Consider the following 23,662-nt stretch of genomic DNA (forward strand, 5'->3'; position numbering starts at 1 on the left):
CGATTATATCTAATAAACTGTGAGATGTATTCCTTTATTTTGGGAATCTTTATTACAGATGGGTCCTTGCAAGTCAGCAAAAAGCCTTAGGGCCTTGTAAATGCGCGCGATTTCGAGCAATGCAAACATATAGAAATGATAGTTTTAGCTATTTGTTAACGCTAGTCGGCGTTTCAGAGTCCTTCTCACAAAAAAGCATTTTCTTAAAAATTCGTATTTTTTTTTTCAAATTTTTTCAGGGCCACAATTGAATAACTCACTACCCTGATTCTGAATTTCATGGTCATTGAAAAACTGTGACATCACCTCCATAATCCCAAACTTGAGTAAACATTGAAGATTTTTAGCCTTTTCGCTGAGTTTGTGCTTTGGGAGTTTTCTATTGTTTCTAGTCTGTTATGATACAGCATTCTTGTTCAGTACGCGTGCAATGTCCAATGAGTGCATTCGGAAGTCAGGCAAGCGTGGTGATTGCACGCGTGCTGAACAAGAATGCTGTATCATGGGCCGAAAACATATCAGAGGGCCGAAAGCATGATGCTGGGATGCTTGCAGACTCTGGGTTGCTTCATCAGTTGCAGCTACATGCTGTATCTCCCCTCGGTCAACCCATGTGTATCTACGGAGATCCAGCATACCCTCTAAGAGTGCAACTTCAAGCCCCATACAGAAATGCTATCTTGACGGCTGACATGCAAGCATTCAACACCTCCATGAGTGAAGTGAGAGTTGCAGTGGAGTGGCTGTTTGGGGACATAGTGAACTATTTCAAGTTTGAAAGAAATGTCATGGTATATTTCCAGCCTGGTGAATGAATGAGAATGATGATTATTCTGGAAAGTGACGCAGGCATACTCGGAAAAAAAAGAAATCCCAGTTCTCCTATCAGGAGTCGAACCTAAGACCTTCCGATTACTAGTTCGGATGCTCTACCACTGAGCTACATGAGACTCGTGGGAGCTAAGGCCATTATACTAGGTTCATAGGACAAACATCCTGCATACTGCTAGGATATAATCATCATAGGAATAATCATCATTCTCATTCATTCACCAGGCTGGAAATATACCATCACATTTCTTTCATATACCACCGTTCGACATTCAAATCCTCGCAGTATGCAGGATGTTTGTCCCATGAACCTAGTTTAAGAGTGCCTGACTGTAACTTTCGAGAATCGCCGGCCAAGCTTGAAAAATCGAAACCCTTGATAATTTTCCTGAAGTTTACTTTTGGGGAACTATCTTCGAAAATGTTATTTTAATGTTCTGGAAATTTTTAGTTTTCGAGAATTTTGGAGAAAACGAAATAACGGGTTTTGCCTTATTAATTATGCAAAAATCTCTCTCAAAATTAGCCAAGTGCAATACGCTTGTATTGAAACAGTACGCAACGCTAGAAAGCGAGGTCGGTTTTGAATAAGAGCATAACTCACCTACTTTCTATGAATGGGACCTATGTAAACTTTTGTAGAACTTTGGAGGGTTTTATGGCTCTTTGAAAAATTGACATTTTGAGGACTTAGCGATGAGGCAAAAATTGAGTAAGTTTGAAGGTTTAAAATGCATCTTGGTATGTCAGGTATCGACTCGAGAGGAACATTGTGATAAAGCTTGGGTCTTCGTCTTTAATAATACGAAATAAAAAATCTGGGCAATCAATGCGCGCGCTGACGAAAACCAAAGTTAGCGAGGCGGTCAGTATAAAATGCAGACTGCAGACTGCAGATTGCAAACTGCAGACTGGGTATAAAATGCAGACTAGGTATAAAATGCAGACTGCAGACTGCAGATTGGGTATAAAATGCAGACTGATATCAAAACCGCCTCTTCGTCAAATACAGGATACATTTTGAATTTTTCAACTTAACGTAGTGTCATACAATCGTCTTTCGAGATCATTTCCCATGAAATATTTATTTGACGTTATTATATTCTTTTCGAAAAGCGTCAACCTTGAAATAAACAACCGCACAGCATGAGGTAAGCAATAATGTTGTCACATGGCCTTTACTTCGCACGTGGTTGACTTTGCGTCAACATGACATCGGCGACATCGGTAAGTGGCAGTCAGGGTGGCAGTAAAATAATGTTTTTTGAATAAAATATGTGTTCATGTATTGCTAGAATACTGAAGGTATACAATTTGTCTTTGACAAACTTCGGTAATATTCAAAGAAACTAGTTAAAATCTGTCGATGTCAAATTGCTTGCCCCCTCAGAAATCAAGTCTGTTTCCCTCATAATAATAATTATGAGACCCGTCATGGGCGTAATTGTTTACGAACTAATGCAAAGCGATTAAGCTGGAGTCTTCTTTGTGAAGAAAAGGCCTCAGGAAATGAAAGCTACCAAATCAAGATAAAGAAAGCAAATTGTTGAGAAATGGGTCAAAAATAAGGTCAATTTCGTGGGAGATGATCTCGGAAATGTGATTGCGTGACACTTGGGTGAGTTGAAAATTGAAAATGTATCCTGTATTTGACGAAGAGACGGTTTTGGTATCAGTCTGCATTTTATACCTTATCTGCAGTCTGCAGTCTGCATTTTATACCTAGTCTGCATTTTATACCCAGTCTGCAGTCTGCAATCTGCAGTCTGCAGTCTGCATTTTATACTGACCGGTTAGCGAGGCTTCGTTAACAAATTTGCATAATTCGCAACTGTTGAGAAAATCTTATGTTGTGGCGACTCGGTGAAAACATTGACCCAGGCTATCTTCAAATGGTTATTTTACCCCACATTGCATTTGTCTGTTTCTCTTTCTTGTTTAATAACGTGGTAGAAAAGGTCTGGGAAAAAATGCGTGATCGGACAAGAAAATATTCGTCAAATTCTGGTGGGAAATTTGCATAATGCAAATCTTCCAATAATTTTTTCTGCAAAAGAAACTGATTGGGAAGGTTTCGTTAAGAGACCATTTGACCGAAACACCCCACATAAAAGGAGTCAAAACAACGTTTAATAATTCGATTTTAACCAATTATTGTCGAATCTTAACCTTAAATTAATAGTGCCAAACTGATACTCGCTATTTCGTTACCTGCGTCACGTCAGTAGGTGTCGATATGTCTTAGAATGTAATGCCCACAAACCAACTTGTGCTGCGAAATTGTCAATTACAACAACTAGAAAAAAGACCTTTATTTACTGGCGTATGAGTGGTTTTGATAAAAATAAAACGTTCACATGACACTTGAATCACGTTTAAAAGATACATGCTTGTCAAATGAGATGCGAAAGTTGGACATAGGGTCGGTCAAAGTGAATATTTTTAATTAAATCATGTTTGTTTACTGGAATGCATGCTTTTTCAAATAGCTAATCCAACCTTCTTCAGTGACCTTCCAAATAATGATCACCCAGAATTGGGTCAGTCAAAAAAACTCTCTGTTCGTGTTGTTTGATACTGTACCTTCGCAAGTGGCTGAAAAACAATGTCAGCTGGCACGCCATATTTTAACATAATTACTGGTATAAAATATCACACATGCACGGATACACGCTTCAAAACCTGTGTGCCAATTTCCGTTTAACAAAATAGTAACTTAGTGTAACGACAGGCGGAAAGACACAGAGTCCGAAAAACACAACTTATTTATTCCGGTTGAACAGCGACAACAAACCTTCAAGATGGCTTCCTACAAGCTCGGTCACGTGACACGCAAGGCGGGAACTAGACTTGTACTTCATGTAACCATACTCGTTACATCTCCCTTCCAAAGTCTAATAATTTAGTTTATGCATACAGAACGTTAATGGTAATAAAAAGCAATAACATAATGTTCAAATCTGCCTTAGAAAGTCTCCTATATTAAAACGCCCCTGCAAAAGTACATAATAAAGCCAAATTGAAAAAAGGGGCAACAAGGCGGAGTCAGTGTCTTATTTCAGCACTCATAATCTTTTAACCACACTGGGGGGCGGCGGTCCCGCACAGGACGACCTTCAGTATGAGGCCCAGAAACCACTGGTGATGATGGTATCATTGCCTGTGGCGGCTCAGCAGGACTTGACTCTACCAGTTCCATTGGATCGGTCATGTCGAGGTTTGTCTCCACTGACTCCGGTAACTCCTCGGGTGTTGCTCTGAGCCATTTGCGGTTCCGACGATAATGCTTTCCGTTCACTTCAACCAAGTAGGAACGGGTCGCCTCCTCTCCAATGACGCGCCCCAGTGACCATTCCTTCTCGCGTGGCAATCGCATTCTAATGGCATCACCGTCAAGCAATTTTGGCAGTTCATGTGAGTGACGATCATAGTAGTATTTCTGCTTCTGCTTTCTAATCTTGATCTTTTCGGGGACATCAGTTATCACCTGTGGAGTTAACAATTGCCTGGCTACTGGGAGACGGGTGCGTGTTCGCCTACCATATAGTAGCTGAACAGGAGAAGCATTCATACCCTCAGTTGGTGTGTTGCGCCACTCAAGTAACGCCAGCAGAGGATCACGCTTATCAGCTCGGGCTTTGGTCAGCAATGACTTGCAAGTCTTAACTGCATTTTCCACACGACCATTACTTTGTGCGTGATAAGGGCTTGTTGTGACGTGGTGAAAATCCCATTCCTTACTGAAGGTCTGGAAATCTTCACTGTTGAAGGGGGGCCCATTGTCACTGATGAGAGTCACAGGAATACCATGCCTGGAAAACCACGCCTTTAGAATGGTGATAACACGGTTGCTGGTGGTGCTACTCATATCTTGCACTTCAAAATAGCCAGAGTAGTAATCAACGGCTATCAAAAATGATTGCCCGTCCAGCACGAAAAGATCAACACCAACTTTCTGCCATGGCAAATTAGGCACATCATGAGGCTTTAAAGGCTCTTTACATTGTTCGGGCTGATAACGGTTACAGATTCCACACCTTGACAAGTGATCTTTGAGCTGGGCTGTGATTCCAGGCCAGTAAACAATGTCGCGGGCACGACGCAATGTTCCTTCTATTCCAATATGTGATTCATACAGGCTCTTTACAACACCAGAACGCTCTTTAAATGGTATCACAAGGCGATGACCCTTGTATACCAATCCATCTTCTATGGTCAGCTCATCACGGCTGTTCCAATACAGCTCAATTACTTGCCTCCGACGCCGGTCATATTTGTGAGCTTCTGACAGGGTCTCTGGCCAACCCTCATGAATAACATCAGACAGGGTCTGTAATTCTTCATCCTGAGCAGTCTCCTTGCGCAGCTCTTCCAGGCGAGTGGGGGAGACACTTAGATCTTCACCATTTTTAATCTGCTCTAACTCAAAAGCGAACAGTCGTTCTCTGACAGAACGGACGTCACTGTCCTGGGTCTGACTCACTGGTTCCTTTTCCAAGTAAGCGCGACTTAATGTGTCAGCCAAGAACATGGTCTCTCCTTTCTTGTATACCACTTGGATGTCATAGTTCTGTAAGCGGAGACGCATGCGTTGGAGGCGTTTTGGCGAACTGTGGATTGGCTTCTTGAATATGGTTTCCAACGGCTTGTGGTCTGACTGCACAATTACATTGCTCCTTCCAAAAATGTACTGATCAAATTTCTCACAAGCATAAACTATGGCGAGTAGCTCTTTTTCAATCTGCGCATAGTTTTGTTCCGTTTGAGTCATCACACGAGAGCTGTAAGCCACTGGGCGCTCCTCCTGTAGCAGAGCTGCACCAAGTCCACTTTGGGAAGCATCGCATTGAATGACCACTGGCTTATTCCCGTCATAGTAGGCAAGTACAGGTGCAGATACAATCATTTCCTTGACATGGGCCACAGCATCAGTATGACTTTGCAGCCAACACCACTCAGCATCCTTTTCAGTGAGTTTTCTCAAAACTTCTGTTTCTTCGGATAGACGTGGGAGGAACTTTGCCAAGTAGTTCACCATGCCCAGGAACCTACGTAAGGACTGGACATCAGTCGGGTCTGGCATCCCCACGATTGCCTCAACCTTGTGTGGATCTGGTTTCAGTCCCTCACGGGTTAGAATGTGTCCGATGAAGGGAACTTCTTGCTGTCTCAGTCGGGCTTTCTTCTTGTTCAACTTCAGGTTTCTCTCACGGCAACGGTCTAGGAAGGCACGCACATTCCGGTCATGGTCTGTCTGCCACTCAGCAGGTGTGTTGCCAAATCCAACGATCACAAAATCATCTGCAATTACTTCTACTCCTTTAAGCCCCTCAATGTGCTCTCGCATTTTGCGCTGCTAAACTTCCGGTGCACTATTGATGCCGAATGGCATTCGCTTCCAACGGTAGCGCCCGAACGGGGTGTTAAACGTTGTTAAACTACTAGACTCATCGTCAAGTTCCACTTGCCAGAAACCATTACTGGCATCAAAAACACTGAACAATTTTGCCCCATTCAGCCTAGTTGCAATCTCTTCAATTGTCGGCATCGGGAAGTGTTCACGCTTTATGGCAAGGTTCAGATCCCTGGGATCCAAACAGATGCGTAACTTGGTTTCCCCCTCAGCTTCGGTGGATGGCTTGGTCACCACTAGCATACTGGATACCCAGTCAGTAGGATGGTCGACTTGTTCGATTATGTTAGCAGCTACCATTTCTTCGAGTTTCCGCTGAACTCGCTCAGTCATCGCAACAGGTAAACGCCGCGGAGGATGCACTACAGGTCTGATGGACTCGTCTGTTACAATGTGGTACTGTCCGTCCAACTTTCCAAGGCCTTCAAATACATCGTCATGCTCTTCCAGCAATGGCTCTGTGTCGGACTTCAGTACATTGACGCGTGGATCTCGGTCACTGTCTAGAATCTTTATCAAGTTCATTTCCAGCATTGCCTGCTTAGACAGTATGGGCTCATACCCATGGCCCCTGACTACATTGACTTCAATTTTGTGTGCGTTTCCTTTGCGGGAGACATACACTGTGGCTTTGCCCTCGATTGGTTGCTCATCTCCATTAGCTAAAACCAGGATTGACCTGCCGCGTGCATTGAGGAAATTCAAGTGCAGATCGCCAGTCACCTTCTTGTACACATCCAAGGGCAAAAGATTGCATTCAGCCCCCGTGTCCATCAAGAAGCTTACATCGTAACCTGAAAGGGGGTTAGACTCTTTTGATACAGTGAGGGTAACCATCTCACGACCTCCGTTTCCGACACCTGCGGCACTTAAATAAAATCGCTCTTGGACAGAAGACACCTTGCTTTTTGCCGGGCACTTGACAACAAAATGATTCCTTTTTTTACAATGTGCACAAATCTGGCCAAAGGCAGGGCAGCTACGTCTTTCGTGGTTCCTACCACAGAATCTGCAGTCCTTGATCCAGCCACTGCTGACAGATGGGACATTTTCTGACTGCTCTTTCTCTTTCTCTTTCACAGCACTCAATCCAGACTCAGCAGACATAACTTTCATTTGAACAGCCGTACTCTCAGCGGCACGAGCGATATCTATAGCTTTCTCAAGAGTCAATTTCTTCTCTTTGAGCAAATTTTCACGTACCTTGGCAGTTTTGGTACCTGTCACCAGTCGATCCCGGAGAAGCTGATCGGGTGTGATTGACTCGAAATCACAATTTGCTGCAATTTGGCGAAGCTCAATCAAATATTGATCAACAGTTTCAGATTCCCGCTGATCCCGCGTAAAGAAAAGAAAACGTTCGTAAATAGTGTTTTCCATGGGAATGCAATACTCTTCGAACTTGCTTACAACCGCAGCGATTTTCTTCGCGTCGTCTGGCGAGGCCCACGTGAAAGTACGAAACACCTTGTTCGCTTCTTTTCCAATTACGGCCAAAAGTGTTGCTACTTGGCGTGCTTCTTCCTCTCTATCTAGCTTCGTAGCCAGCCTGTAATTATTCCAAGCAGAAACCCAAGTTCGCCAATTGGACGCTGTCGAACCATCGTTTAGCTCGAGTATGTCAGGAGGAGGTATTTGGAAATTCGCCATGGTTATCAAACTTGAAGCCGGACTTTCGCTATTTTGAACACTGGTTTCAGGCATAAATTCGGTAGCTTCTGCCACAAATCATTCCTTTTCGTGACGTGTGGATCCGGGGAACTTCTAACACCATGTAACGACAGGCGGAAAGACACAGAGTCCGCAAAACACAACTTATTTATTCCGGTTGAACAGCGACAACAAACCTTCAAGATGGCTTCCTACAAGCTCGGTCACGTGACACGCAAGGCGGGAACTAGACTTGTACTTCATGTAACCATACTCGTTACACTTAGTTTCTACCTACAGTCCACATTGGCTGTAGGGCATGCATTTATCTTTGTCGAATGTCAACAACAGAAACACGGGTATCTCATTGACACTGTATACACGCAATGTCTACTGTATACATCAGAGGTAGCCGAAGCTCTATGACCTTTGTTTGACCTTTATATTTTGATGTCACGATGAGAGTTACGCAATGGCGTAAATTATAAGGGTTTGCATGGGAATTTACGAATGTGTTTTGGAGTCCAAAGTAAAGGGCATGAATTGAACAAAAATTGCTTACCTTGTCTCCTTGATCTCTTGCCAAGATTTTGTGCGCCATATTTTGGCCATTTTAGTACGATTCCAGTGGGTTTTTAAAGGTTTGCTGAAAATTTTCCTTTCTCTATACGGTATCCCACTATAGATATATATCCCCCAATCGTGGTCACTTTGGTAGCAATAGTATTCTTTGAAATAAATTGCAACGTTATTGAACAACGCGGTCATTATAAAACACGAGTCACAGAGGAAGACCTGCGGACCACGGGGTGAGCATAAAGTTCGTATTAGGATAGGAGGACTATGGACTACGGACTATGGACTGACTGCACGCCCTACAGTTTACATTGGCTGTAGGGCATGCATTTATCTTTGTCGAATGTCAACAACAGAAACACGGGTATCTCAATGACACTGTATACACGAAATGTCTACTGCATACATGTCTATGTACGACATCTAGATGATTGTGCACGTGGGCTCATTGGCTGATCACGATCATGATCATCAAACATCCTTTTGCGCATTTAATCACGCCAGTTTTCACCATATCAAACCCTGAGATGAATGCTAAAAATTAAAATGACGGCTCTCTTCAGCGCGTATTAAAAATCCAGCTGTTTGCTGAGATAAAGCAAGATTTTATGTTTGCACGGTTGATCCTCACTATTTTATTCCAAGTCCTTGTTTTGTTTCTAAAAAAAATAATAAATAAAAATAAAGGGACAAAAACAACCAGCGAAACTTGATTTGATACGTATTAAACTTACTGAGAATGAATACAAGAAAGATATGATTTTCAGACTTCAGTTCTCCTTTAAACCCGGTCCGTAGTCCGTAGTCTGTAGTCCGAAGTCGAAGAAGTTTCTCTTTTATACTCAGTCCGTGGTCCGTAGTCCTTTGTCTGCGACTCAGACTTTATACTGACCTCATTGTTGACGTTGCAACGAAAACTATTGCTACTGAAGTGGCCAACCTTTTGGGGACATATATAGCAGGATAGAGAGCGAGGAAATTGTTCAGCAAACCTTTAAAACCCCACTGGAATCGTACTAAAATGGCCAAAATATGGCGCACAAAATCTTGGCAAGAGATCAAGGAGACAAGGTAAGCAATTTTTGTTCAATTCATGCCCTTTACTTTCGACTCCAAAAGACATTCGTAAATTCCCATGCAAACCCTTATAATTTACGCCATTGCGTAACACTCATCGTGACATCAAAATATAAAGGTCAAACAAAGGTCATAGAGCTTCGGCTACCTCTGATGTATGCAGTAGACATTGCGTGTATACAGTGTCAATGAGATACCCGTGTTTCTGTTGTTGACATTCGACAAAGATAAATGCATGCCCCACAGCCAATGTGGACTGTAGGTAGAAACTAAGTTATTATTTTGTTAAACGGAAATTGGCACACAAGTTTTGAAGCGTGTATCCGTGCATGTGTGATATTTTATACCAGTAATTGTGTTAAAATATGGCGTGCCAGCTGACATTGTTTTTCAGCCACTTGCGAAGGTACAGTATCAAACAACACGAACAGAGAGTTTTTTTGACTGACCCAATTCTAGGTGATCATTATTTGGAAGGTCACTGAAGAAGGTTGGATTAGCTATTTGAAAAAGCATGCATTCCAGTAAACAAACATGATTTAATTAAAAATATTCACTTTGACCGACCCTATGTCCAACTTTCGCATCTCATTTGACAAGCATGTATCTTTTAAACGTGATTCAAGTGTCACGTGAACGTTTTATTTTTATCAAAACCACTCATACGCCAGTAAATAAAGGTCTTTTTTCTAGTTGTTGTAATTGACAATTTCGCAGCACAAGTTGGTTTGTGGGCATTACATTCTAAGACATATCGACACCAACTGACGTGACGCAGGTAACGAAATAGCGAGTATCAGTTTGGCACTATTAATTTAAGGTTAAGATTCGACAATAATTGGTTAAAATCGAATTATTAAACGTTGTTTTGACTCCTTTTATGTGGGGTGTTTCGGTCAAATGGTCTCTTAACGAAACCTTCCCAATCAGTTTCTTTTGCAGAAAAATTTATTGGAAGATTTGCATTATGCAAATTTTCCACCAGAATTTGACGAATATTTTCTTGTCCGATCACGCATTTTTTTCCCAAACCTTTTCTACCACGTTATTAAACAAGAAAGAGAAACAGACAAATGCAATGTGGGGTAAAATAACCATTTGAAGATAGCCTAGGTCAATGTTTTCACCGAGTCGCCACAACATAAGATTTTCTCAACAGTTGCGAATTATGCAAATTTGTTAACGAAGCCTCGCTAACTTTGGTTTTCGTCAGCGCGCGCATTGATTGCCCAGATTTTTTATTTCGTATTATTAAAGACGAAGACCCAAGCTTAATCACAATGTTCCTCTCGAGTCGATACCTGACATACCAAGATGCGTTTTAAACCTTCAAACTTACTCAATTTTTGCCTCATCGCGAAGTCCTCAAAATGTCAATTTTTCAAAGAGCCATAAAACCCTCCAAAGTTCTACAAAAGTTTACATAGGTCCCATTCATAGAAAGTAAGTGAGTTATGCTCTTATTCAAAACCGACCTCGCTTTCTAGCGTTGCGTACTGTTTCAACACAAGCGTATTGAACTTGGCTAATTTTGAGTGAGATATTTGCATAATTAATAAGGCAAAACCCGTTATTTCGTTTTCTCCAAAATTCTCGAAAACTAAAAATTTCCAGAACATTCAAATAATATTTTCGAAGATAGTTCCCCAAAATTAAACTTCAGGCAAATTATCAGGAGTTTCGATTTTTCAAGCTTGGCCAGCGATTCTCGAAAGTTACAGTTAGGCACTCTTAATGGCCTTAGCTCCCACGAGTCTCCTTTAGCTCAGTGGTAGAGCATCCGAACTAGTAATCGGAAGGTCTTAGGTTCGACTCCTGATAGGAGAACTGGGATTTCTTTTTTTCCGAGTATGCCTGCGTCACTTTCCAGAATAATCATCATTCTCATTCATTCACCAGGCTGGAAATATACCATCACATTTCTTTCATATACCACCGTTCGACATTCAAATCCTAGCAGTATGCAGGATGTTTGTCCCATGAACCTAGTTTAATGGCCTTAGCTCCCACGAGTCTCCTGTAGCTCAGTGGTAGAGCATCCGAACTAGTAATCGGAAGTTCTTAGGTTCGACTCCTGATAGGAGAACTGGGATTTCTTTTTTTCCGAGTATGCCTGCGTCACTTTCCAGAATAATTATCATTCTTATTTCAAGTTTATAGATTACAAGAAAAACCTTAAAATTGGCCTCAGCAGTGTTGGAAAAATGTATCTAGTTTGTGCTATACTAAGAAACGCACTTACATGTCTTTACGGCAACGCTACATCTGAGTTCTTTCACCTTGATCCTCCAACACTAGCAAGACTACTTTATTTGAAAAACTGTGTGAATTTGTGTACAAATTTTCAACGCTTCAAAAGTTCTTACATGTGGTCAGATCACAATAGTAGGATCATTGTTTACAACTACAACCTCAACTGAACAGCCCATATAAAACTATTAAGTACAACGAGCTGTACATATTAAACGAGAACAAGTTTTACCGGAGACAATTTATCATTGACTGCAAGTTAATAAATGCATGGAATGTCTATTTGTTTACAAATTTAGACATAAGAAGCATCATAGCATTATTTTGCTGTTGCATCATCCTCATCATTTCCAGTTGTTGTTGTTGAATGCTTCGCAGATTTTCTTTTTCTTTCTGTTTTATTCGCAACTCTTCTTGTCGAAACTGGTAATCCCTTTGTGATATTTCTCTTTGGAATTCTACAGTTTCTCCTCCGTTTCTTTGTGTTTTCTTAGGTTGGACAGCACAGCCCTCTTCGGCGTTCTTTCTCTTTTTCGTTTCGCGTAATTTTTCCGTCGCTCTGAGCCTTACTTCTTCCGCACTAGCTTTATCTACTTCAGCTTTTTTCTTCGTGTTCTAATTTCCTTTCAGTTGTTCCCCTTCTGAAGCCTCCCATTTCTCATAAATTTCTTCCATGGCCTTATCAACTTCGGTATCTTCGACTTCAATGCCAGACGCCCGCTGCTCGGTTTTCATTTTTGTTTTGAACTTTGAAAGCAGAAGCTGGAAATGCTCTCGGATCGATCGCTTTGAGACTTGAAACTTTGGATCCTTGATGTTGTTGAGTCTTTCGGCTATTTCGTCCCATACCTTCCCTCTCTCCAATGTTCGAGGTTTGAATTTATAGGGCTCGCTAACTAGGATTTCTCGGCACAAAATAACATCGTGTTTTTCTGTCCACTCCATGACATTTGACCTATAAATTAAAATAAAATGAAGTTAGCGAGATAAAATCGCTCACAAATAAATTGAGCTTTCATGTTCAAGGTTACTTAAGTAATCCTATCAGCTTTGTTTTGAAAATCGGGTACATTTCGGAGAAAGCCGAGGTAAATGCCATGAAAAGAAAAGATATATTTACCCATTTTTAGCAATGGCGGGAACTTCACTTCCAGGATTCGCCATAGTCGCTGTGAATTTGCGTTTTTGCACTGGGAAGAAGAAAGAAAAAATCAATAGCTTTTGCTTATGCGACCTAATATCGGTAGTTTAGAATATAATCCAGATTAGGCTTGGAAAAGACACGGATTTCAAAGTTAACATTCAAAAACAAACTAACGTTCTCGAGACACCGCCAAGCTGGTGAAAACGACCGCCGCGACGTCAGGTGGACGGCTCGACTATTATGCAAATTGCAGTCAACAACGCAATCTTGACTTCCGGTTGACCTCCTCGGGATCGCGGTCCAGGGTTGCTTAAGGTCGGTATTATATATGAGGAGGCGGTGTGGCCCGGTGGTAAGGGCGCCGGACTTGAAATCCGGAGGTCCTGGGTTCAAGTCCCGCCTCGGCCACGCTTGTAAATAGCCAGCTGGTTTGCCTCCTGCCAGTTGGGATTTTTAACATGTTATGTTCAATTTGATTATTATTTGTCTCCCGTTATTTCTGAGTGGAATGCCTGTAAACTAGCTTTGGGTAGCTAAGTGCAATTGCACTACAAACAAAGCATTTATTATTTATTTATTTTTATTTATTTATTTATTTATTTATTTATTATTGAAGGTTTAACGTCCATTAATCACCAAAGCACGATGTTCTTCGGCAAGCTAGAACAATAAATTCAGAAAAGATCCAGTTTTGCATGACTAAGGAAGTCCGCTTTTCGATTATCTTAGTTATATCTATTAAGTTTAGCAAATTGACCAGGCTTATCTCCTTCGTTTTTAATTTTGTTGACTCCTCTAGTAATACGTATCATAATGATCTGACTAATTTCTTTCAGGTTTTAAAGGTCAGTTTAAGAAGTATCCCAAATCGGATATTGATTCACTTGGAACCCCATACGACTACCAGAGCGTGATGCATTATGGAGCAAAATATTTCTCCAAGAACAGACAACCCACCATAGTACCAAAAGAGCAAGGGGTATGTTACTACGGCAATTTGATTCTTTGTTTACTTTTTATATATATTGAATATATTGCAAGAATTTATATTTATGTCTTCGCAAACGAAAAGTTACCTGCGTGGTGGACGTATTGCAAATAAACGATGATGATAATGATGATGATGACGATCATGATGCAGTATATAAAACATACAAATGCATTTGTGTAAAACAGCCTCACAGGATAAAACAGAGGGAGCCGTATAATTATTGAAGATTTCATTTTTGTTTTCACAAATTATTTACATAACTTGCGGACACGGGTCTGGGCTAGCCATGTTTAGACTGTTCCCAGTCCCCCAATTTTTCCGTGGGATTCTCGAGACTGGTACGCTTCGATGGATCTATAGTCATCTTGGTTTGTAAAGGCGAGCGCGATCTGGGGAGAGTGTCTAAACTACCGAGGGGAGCGGGAGTGGATGTTAGTATAGCCCAACTCCGCTACCCTCCTCTCGGTAGTTTAGACACTCTCCCCAGATCGCGCTCGCTTTTACAAACCAAGATGGTGGCAGCTCCATCGAAGCGTACCACATCTCGAGAATCCCACGAAAAAATAGGGGGACTGTGAACAGTCTAAGCTATGTTACAATCAATCGTTTTCTTTGCATTCATACAGTTTATACGGATAAAACGTCTTAACTATATTTGCGTTCTGGCAGATAATCCGTTTTTGACAGCGTCAAATATATAAGGAAGGACACCTCTTTGTCAGTATTCGTTATTGAGCTTAGTCCTTTCCTTCACTCCTCGTGGTGGCCTCCGAGAAAGTCGAAAACAATATTGATTTGTTTAACGCTTGTGTTTTTATAAAGTTGTTTGATGCCTGCAGGTAGTTTTGTGTATTTTTCCTTTTTCTTAGCTGTTTTTTCCGCAATTGTGACAACTTCGCAGAGAGTGCTTTCAAGTAGTGTCCAATTACTAGTCTGTTTGTTTTATATTGACATGTCTATTTTCTTGATTTGCTCCATTTACTTGTGCCTTTTGAAGTTGGAAAGGTACATCTTAAAGAATTTTAGTGTTTTCTTTGTCCATTACTGTAGAGGGTGACCTTTGTTGGTACTCATGGTTTTTCATTGTCGCTTTACCGAAAGTTGTACTTTTCTAGTAGGCGGTGTTAGATAGGTCTTGACGATCCGTAATGTCTTGCTTTATAGAGACTTTGTGTGATCTTTGGACAAGCACACAGCAAATGAGTGGTTGACTCTGTAGCGGTGCCACACATTCTGCATTTGGTGTCTGTAATCTTCAATTGTGCTTTATTTGGCTGGTAGAATTTGGTTGGTGGAAGTTGTTGGCGTATGCTTTTGTTTACGCTGTATACGATGTCGGGGAAATTTTTCCATTTCTTTAGGAAATGATTGGCTGTAGGTTGCATTTGTTTATCTTGGAATCATTTGGTGGTGTAGGCTCCCAGCCAGGACTGCTGTTCTGCTTCTTTAGCATATTTTTTGACAATCTTTGTTCTTAGCAGTTCCTTGATTGCTTTTGGTGACGCTTTTCATGCTACTACCTCCAAGTTCTTCTGGTAGGTATAGCAGTTTGATGCATTTGTGGTGATGCATTCCTTCTTCTTCTCTGATGATCTCTCTTTTGCGTCTGTCGATGTTCTAGTTTATTTATTGTCCAGTCGCTTGTCCATATGTGGTGCTGAAGAGCAGGTAGAGCGAATGTCTTGGTCACGTGTACTTTCCTCGGGATTGATATATTGCTGGACCACATAACAGATACCCGTTTCAGATATTCTTTCCTTGACACGTTCCAGACTTGCTCTTCTAATCATCATCATCATCATCATCATCATCATCATCATCATCATCATCATCATCATCATCATCATCATCATCACCATCATCATCATCATTATTATTATTATTATTATTATTACTATTATTATTATTATTATTATTATTATTATTATTATTATTATTATTATAAATTGCAATGTGTAGCAAGAAAGAGAGACATTTCACAAAATTAAAGCAGAGAAATTTAAAAAAAAAATTGACCCATTATGTAAATTTATTGGGTTTACTTCGATTCTAGTTCTTTTTAAAGTAATTCTAAAAATAGCTGGTAAAGTATTTAAGGTATGGTTTAAATGGCATGAAAGAAGGAATTCTAGAAAATATTTATCTCTAACAGCAGCATTTAAGTTAACGAAAATATCGTTTCCACTTCTCCGGAAGGGCGTGCGTTGTGATGAGAAACGCGGACTTGTGATTCTGTGGTCCCAGGTTTAAGTCCTTCCGCTCCACTACATCGCAATTGTATCTAGCTAGTCCCGTCTTGAAATCCTCAGCTACGTTTTGGAAGTAGCCAGCTGGTAAACCCCGCGGGGGTACTCTCATATGAAAGGGGCGAGGATGGTCGTCGGAAATTTTGAATTAAATCCCTAAAGGGCATGGCCCAAACCTTTTTGACCCCCCTAAAAGAGACCATTTGAAAACAGAGACAAATGAAAAATACAGTAAGTTTTCGCGTGCAACCCTAAACAAGACCTTCACGGCTAAATGTACTTGCGTTTTGCCCAGAACACCCTGCGAGATCAAAATCCGAAATTTACACCCCTAAGCGAGACGACAAGCATCCCCGCCCCTTTCGTATGACAGTCTCCCCCCCCCCCCCCCCCCTTCCTGGGTAAAACCTTCCTGCCAATGGAGCAGTTTGTAAGCTTACATTTAAGTTAAAATATTTATTTCAGTCCTTTACAATGTTTCCAACACGTACAAAAGCACTAATTACATTGACACCCAAATGCGCAGCACACATTCCGAAATTGGGACACTAATTATAGTCCATCAATGAAGGCCCAGTTGTCACTTAACAGGATAAAAATTTCTTCCCGATTTTTCACTGATGTCAGAGTATTTTTTACAAAGCAATTTTCACCATGACAAAGCATTTGGCAATAAATCTAGTGATGAAAACACAAAAGTTCATTCTTTCCTCTCTCAAACCTAGTGGCTACCCCAAAACATAATTCTCTAGTTTTTCAGTAGCTTTGAGGTGAAGATTTCAAGTTGCGGTGATTGGGTGATTGATAAAAAGTTCATGACTTTTCTATGACTATCACAAGATTTGTTTTACTTGGGTATCTTCTCTTGACACTGGCGGGGGCAGCCTGAAAAGGATTAGAGTAATGAGTTGTTTGTTTTTTCCAATTTATTTTAACCTAAAAACAATCTTTCCCATGGAGCTCATGAGAACCTTTTAATTTCCAGGCCGTCATAGGACAGAGACATGGCTTAAGTTGCATCGATGCGTATCAGGCAAACCTTCTATACAAAGACGAATGTGGAGGAGGTACATCAAAAAGTTTCTTTTACCCTGCACTGAAAAAAGAATTGCCACTTTCGTTTACTCTAATGGGCTCTCTTATTGCTCTATGAATTAACCGCAATTGGAGAAGATTGCTTTTGTATGAGCATAGCCCATTTGAAAGGCTACATTGATTGGTCATCTTAGCTGAGACTCAGCCATAAGGAATAAAGAGGTAATCCGTGCACTCTTCAAATCGTACTAGCCTCAACAACAGAAAAAAAAAACATCCCGAATATGGGCATGAAAGACAAGGAATTTATACGGGAAAAGGGATAAATAAACAATAGCCTCCATTTGGCGCGAAAATATGCTCAGATATTTGTCCGCGGACATTATCTGTTCCGCGAAGCGAACAGTTTTCCGAGAGCGAAGCTCGAGGAAAACTGTGAGCTTCAAGGAGCAGATAATGTCCAAGGACAAATATCTGAGCAATTTCTTTTAAGTCAAATGGAGGCTTTTGTGTTTATTATCCTTCAAATATTTTTCGTAACATGCGGAATCTCGCGGGAATAGGCAGGATTTGCCATTCTGTCATATGCCAATCACGTCAAAGTTTGCCAGTTGGCTTCCAAAATCTCCACGTCAGATTTCGCTTTAGGTCGAAAGCGTTTGTTTGGGGAAAAGGTAAAACATTTGAAAGGAAAGTAAACTTGTTTAATTCCGTGAAAGACAAAAGCAAGATAAAAGTGGCGGATAAGGTTACAGGGAATCTAACTACCTCTCAAAAACAAGCTAAAGATCACTGAAAGCGAAAAACTGTAAAGTATCGCATTCCGTAAGAAGTGTAAACTGCCGTCAACGAAACAGCCGGCGCTTTGTCGTTCTCTTCCTTTATCTCGGGTTCAATTAGAGCAGCACTTTATATCGAAAATACAACTGCGGAATTTGCTAGCCGAAAACAACCTGTGAAGAAATCGAAGCTGAACCTGCAGTCGAATACGACGCCACCGGTTGTTTTTGCTGGATTCCATCAAAGCGCTTTCTTCGTAACTTGACATTGAATGGAGCCAGCAACGAAGTCGTTCACAATCACTGAGGATTAAACTTGTTGCTCGAGAGTAGGACAAGCTGCTTCTCATCGTAGAGAATTTCAACATCTCGGGGTATCATGGCTGGTTTTTGTTTCGTGGATTTTATGTTCGCGAGCAATCTCAACTAGGTGAGCATTGGTAGCATCATTTACCTGTTTGAACTCTGTCAGTAATGGTACTGAAATTTATGTTTGCGTTATTTAAAATCCTTATATCCAGCCCAGCACGAATTGCTCTCATTGAATTACAACTGTAATATTTGCCGTCGGGTGAGCGAGCTTCGAGCTTATTAATAAAACTCGTTTAATAGCTTGTTGATGGCTTTCTCATTTCGCCAGACTGAAAGAAAACCATAAATACTCTTAAATGAGATGGGCTAAAACTTTTCGCCTTTCATATTTTTCAATTTTACCACATTTTTAATTCAAGGACTGTTAAACAGAGTTCAAACCAAGAGAAAATGTCGCAAATGCGAGCTTGAGTATTTCAACATTTCGTTTACGAACAGCTTACCGTCAAAAACGTTTAGAGCGTATGTTATTTTCTGGTACTGGTTTATCGACCAGCAGGTTTATCTCTTCTTCTGTCACAAAAGCAAACCGTTCCCCCATCTTGACATTCATTTTAATTGTAAACAAGACGCGCTTTGAAGTTTTTGAAATTGGGGAATATCGCTTGGGGAATATCCTCGGATATTCCCCAGTTTTAGCTGAGGTATATTCGGTCACGTGAGGCGTTTAGACCAATCGCACGCGAGCGAAAATATTTGATGGATTATAATTCCTAATATTCCTTTTTGTTTTCGAAGGGGCATGTATGTCATTAAAAATGCGATATTAGATCAGCTAGTATCGCCGCACAGTCAACAACGGCTCATAAATTCAAGAAATAACATTCGGTTTTATGAAACTTTTTGCAAGACAAAGAAATGCCTTTCAAAGACCACAAAGACCACATTTTAGGAACGCCACTTTTTACTTGGCTATCATAATAAATTTAGTTTCACCGATCTCGTAAAATATACTTAGCTAAAAATTAAACTTCTCACACGATTTTCTTTTGTTTTCTTTTTCAGCTGTTTCGCCCTCCCCACCAGGTAAAGATTGTCACTTGTTATCAAATTAGACTAAATATGAACCTGATAGTATATAATGCTACCATATATCTTTTTAAAATATAGTTAAAGGTGTACATGTTATCGAGTTAGTCGAAATCAAGAAAATATCACGAAGTTTTGATACCAAGAAAAGCTGTTAAAGAAAATGCATTTGAAAAAACTTTCTCTACGTGTTAGGGTATCCGTCAAAATCACTGAGATGTTTCTGTGTTAAGACTTTTTATGTTCAAGTGTTATTCTTGTTGTTGTTTGTCTGTTTCTTTTCTGTGATGACTTAACATCAGCTCAACTAATTCCATTCGCACACATCAAACCGTAATAACATACAAAGAAATGCCTTTCAAAGGCCACAGGACGATCTGGGAACACAGGACACAACATTTTAATTATTTAAATGGAATGGTCTCGTTGGGTGCCCATGACAAATTCACTTGGATTGTGGAATTATGTGCTGTCCTACTCAATCATTTATTCAAATCATCGCTTCTGGAAGGTTTGCAAAAAATGAAATACAGGGAACTCGTGCATGCATGAGGTGTAAGGCCATTAAACTAGGTCCAAGGGACAAACATCCTGCAAACCACAAGATTTGGATGTCAATGGGTGGCATATATGCGATGGAATAAATGTGATTTTGAGTCTGGTGAATGAATTGTTCAAAATAACGCAGGCGTACTTGGAATAAAGAAATCTGAGTGCTCCTAAGAGGAGTCGCCACCTAGGACCTTCCGATTACTAGTTAGGACGCTCTAACACTGAGCTGCTGAGAGCTAGCTACGAAGAACTCGTGGCAGCTAAGGCCATTAAACTAGGTTGAAAGGCAACAAATCGATCTGGCAACACAGGAGACAACAATCAAACTATTTCGCTTTAATGTTCTCATTGGGTGACCCTGCCAAATTCACTTGGCTTGCAGAATAATGTGTTGTCCTATTCAACTAGTCATCATTTTGAGTCGCTTTCTTCAGTAAAACTTGTAAGTAAAAAACAATATGGCCATTAAACAGTTGATAAAGCCGAATCGAGGTGGGTGAACGGATGCCTGAGGTGAAGAAAAAACTTTTATATATCTGACAAAAAAGGTTTATTTTCCTTGGCTGTGGCAACTTTCCAACTGTGGCAACTAAATATCATGCAGTGTAATTTATTATGTTTAATAGTTTTGGGATCAATCAGTTGTAACTTTGACAAATGTCTCTGTGCTGGATGGAGCCAGTCCAAATCTGACGAATTTGACTGGACTATTCAAAGTGGAAGCACTCCATCTTATGGAACTGGACCATCAAGTGGGCATTCTGGTGCAGGTAAATAAAAATGAGAATTCATGGAGTAATGGTTAACACTACTTTTATAAACAGATCGGTGAACTGAAGTTTATTCATAGACCTAGCCTTTAATATGTTTGCCATCTTTAACATCTTAAAGTTTCACTTGAATGCATGATTATAATGCTTCTAAACAAAGACGCCACAAGTGGACTTGGAATGAATAGTGCATGTTGCAGTACTATAAGTGCCCGGAAATACTAGTCTAGCAATTCCAAACGATAAGTGAAATTAACATATCTCAATTTTTTCGCTACTCCATTATAATAAGATATTTCTTTAACATATATTTTCTGTTTCATTAATTTTTTAAGAGGGGGGGATGTTAGCTTTGGTTTATAGTAAGCGAGTTATGAAATGGTGACATGAAAAGCAAAATAATGGTAAATCCTACACAGAAAGCGCAACTAATAGACTAGTGTAATGGTAAGATAAGGTGACGTCCTTATTTCACGCCGATGGAATTTAATGGCTAAATCAGCTAGCAAACCTGTGGCCCTTGAGCAGCGTTACAAACTAACGTAGATTATGGTAAGTAAGAAATCTATTGAAAAATTGGAGATCGAATGCTGGGAAGAGAAACACTAGAAAATATGTCGTGGTTGAGCCATTCGTGTTTACAGCTCCGTCGACACAGACTTCGCCTTCGACTGAGCCAAACGTTTGCTTTCGCTTGAGCAATGCCCCAGCAACTACCACATCCCGAGAATTGTGTGGCCGTGAATGTAAAAAAATTTCAGTGGTTAACTCACGTATGATCTCAAATAATCGCTCACTTCATATTGTGTTTCCTTCAAGTTGTTTCTTTCTTTTTCCCCTTTTGTTCTTATATTAAGGTTGGTATGCCTACATCGAGACATCGAGCCCTCGTGTCCAAGGCGATAAGGCGAAGCTAGTGCTCCCAGGGCATACTGGTGGATCTGCCTGCCTCACGTTCTATTACCATATGTTTGGTGCAAATATCGACGAATTGAGCGTCTATCTTGGCAATACGAAGGTCTTCTCTAAGAAAGGCGCTCAAGGAAACATGTGGAAGAAAGCTGAAGTCTCAATTAACGATAAAGGAAATGTGAGATACATTAAGGTTACCGTGTACCTTCAGGAGTGGCTTCAGTTAAACGGACATAGCGCCTCTCAGTCATATCACAGATACCCAAAACCCTATTTCAAATTAAAGCTTATAGAACTGGGTAATCAAATATTTCATCGCTTTTCCAACAAAATAAATTCCCAGGTTTTTCGTTAAGTCGGAACTTGAAGGTCCAGATCGTCGTTCAAGAGTTCCAACTCAATGCGATTTTTATATTTTGGAAGTTTGCTTTTTTTATCCATGTCAGGATCCCAAAAGCTTAAAATACGTGTCGGGGTTTTCCTTCGATTTCGTTCAAAAGTTACAAAACATTTTCAAAACTGCGAGAAAACCATGGGGAGTGATAAAAAGCACGGAAATGGCTTTAAAATGGAAATGGCGATAAAATCTATTCGAGGGAAAAATTGTTGAGAATAGCGAAGTTTCGAAATTGCTTATGGTAGGCTCGGGTGAAAATTCGCTCTTGAATAAACGTCCCAAATTGTCAATGCTGCAAATAGGAAACAAGTATTCGTTTGACGCTTGAAAGAAAACGTGTAAATGGAACCGTTTAAAAGAGCTGACTCCGTTTAACGCTTTTGAAATTACCGTAATACAGTAAGTCTTTGTGAAAACGCTACAAACAAAAGCGGCGGCCTTTCCCTTTACTAGTTATCTTGTAGCGACCGGCGACGTGAGAAAAGATCAAGACATAGGACATGATTCTTAGCCTTATTTTTCAATTGCTTTTTTTGTTTTGTTTTGTTTCCGCTTGCCGAGACTTGTGAGTTTTACGCACCCGAACACAAGTGATCTGATAACGTTCAACCGCAAATAAAAAAAGGAAGCTCATGAAGCGCGATTCACGGACTCGCGAATTGAAACATTAACAAGCGCGTCTCCAAATATTCGCTTCGCTGGAAGATTTTAAGACCCTTGCCTACTTTAAAGAGTAGCTTAAAGCTTTTGTCTTCTTTTATGTCAGTGTCGTACTCGAACAAACGCAAGTTCTTCTACTAAATACAGGATATTCGAAGTGCGAGAACGTCAGGGATTCAAGACTATAGAAAGACTGTTCGCTCAAATATCGCAACGGGTGGTTACACCGGCAGCAATGTGCTGTCAATCAAAGTAAAATTTAACTTCCGGTGGAAATCGCTTACGTCTCAATTTCTCAGCAAATACTCACTCTTTTTCGAAAATTCTTTTTTGGTTTGTAAGAATTTACAGGGAAGTTTATTTTTATCTAAAAATATGAAAATCCAAAAATGTTCTTTCTGAAGGTACAAGGTAACTTTAAGTTCTAATACCACATATCCAGGGTTCATATTGACGGACTAAACTACATTTCTAAGAAGGGCCTTCAGGGAAATGCCCTGAAAAACCCATTAGTGTCAATTAAAAGACTCGGATCACAACACCCATAACAGACGTTATTTATCAAGTGGAGAGATTAATTTACCCGTCTCAATCGGCGAATTAATGTTGAAAGTATTGATTTTATATGCGTGGGGTGTGGTATAACCTTAAGACTATATTCCTCTCTTCCTTTGCACGCAACCTTTAAACGTATTTAGCTCGGGCCTAAGTGGATTCCTTAATCTGCCCGCTCTCATTCCTTTTGATACCAAGCCCATGAAAGCAATGAGAATGAAGATGTCTAGAATTTCCAAAACTATTGCCTTTGGGGACCATAAAATGCCACCGTGGTGGCCTGAGAATTGCGACATTTTATTCTGCAAAGCCGCAATCGTAAAACCACCCAAATTGACTTAAAAGTAAAGAAAACCAATAAAGAAAGGTTAAAATAGCATAAATATGTAAAAGTTATTAGCAAAAACAGCAAATTCCTTCTAG

At 40.4% G+C, this 23,662-nt stretch overlaps 1 protein-coding gene, 1 non-coding gene and 1 pseudogene across 3 annotated transcripts in view; 2 read left to right on the forward strand and 1 right to left on the reverse strand.

The window, feature by feature from the left end:
* The window catches only part of LOC146471499 (low choriolytic enzyme-like), a 38,061-nt gene that overhangs the window by 14,086 nt on the left and 313 nt on the right, over positions 1-23,662 (forward strand). Inside the window, exons 6-10 of the mRNA XM_085120757.1 lie at positions 13,778-13,920; positions 17,164-17,245; positions 19,370-19,390; positions 20,572-20,715; positions 21,573-21,805. Coding sequence (XP_084976883.1) covers positions 13,778-13,920; positions 17,164-17,245; positions 19,370-19,390; positions 20,572-20,715; positions 21,573-21,805 — 623 coding nt within the window. The remainder of the gene's footprint in view (positions 1-13,777; positions 13,921-17,163; positions 17,246-19,369; positions 19,391-20,571; positions 20,716-21,572; positions 21,806-23,662) is intronic.
* On the reverse strand, positions 12,074-13,490 carry LOC146471500 (uncharacterized; annotated as a pseudogene). The gene is made up of 2 exons (XR_014866658.1): positions 12,918-13,490; positions 12,074-12,752 (listed from the first exon to the last, which is right to left on the reverse strand). The product of XR_014866658.1 is annotated as an uncharacterized LOC146471500 (transcript).
* Positions 13,277-13,349, forward strand: Trnas-uga (transfer RNA serine (anticodon UGA)). The gene has a single exon. It is a non-coding gene; the product is annotated as a tRNA-Ser (tRNA).

Source organism: Pavona decussata, unplaced genomic scaffold (genome assembly GCF_977016875.1).
Source record: "Pavona decussata unplaced genomic scaffold, jaPavDecu1.1 SCAFFOLD_102, whole genome shotgun sequence".
Classification (NCBI taxonomy): Eukaryota; Metazoa; Cnidaria; class Anthozoa; order Scleractinia; family Agariciidae; genus Pavona; species Pavona decussata.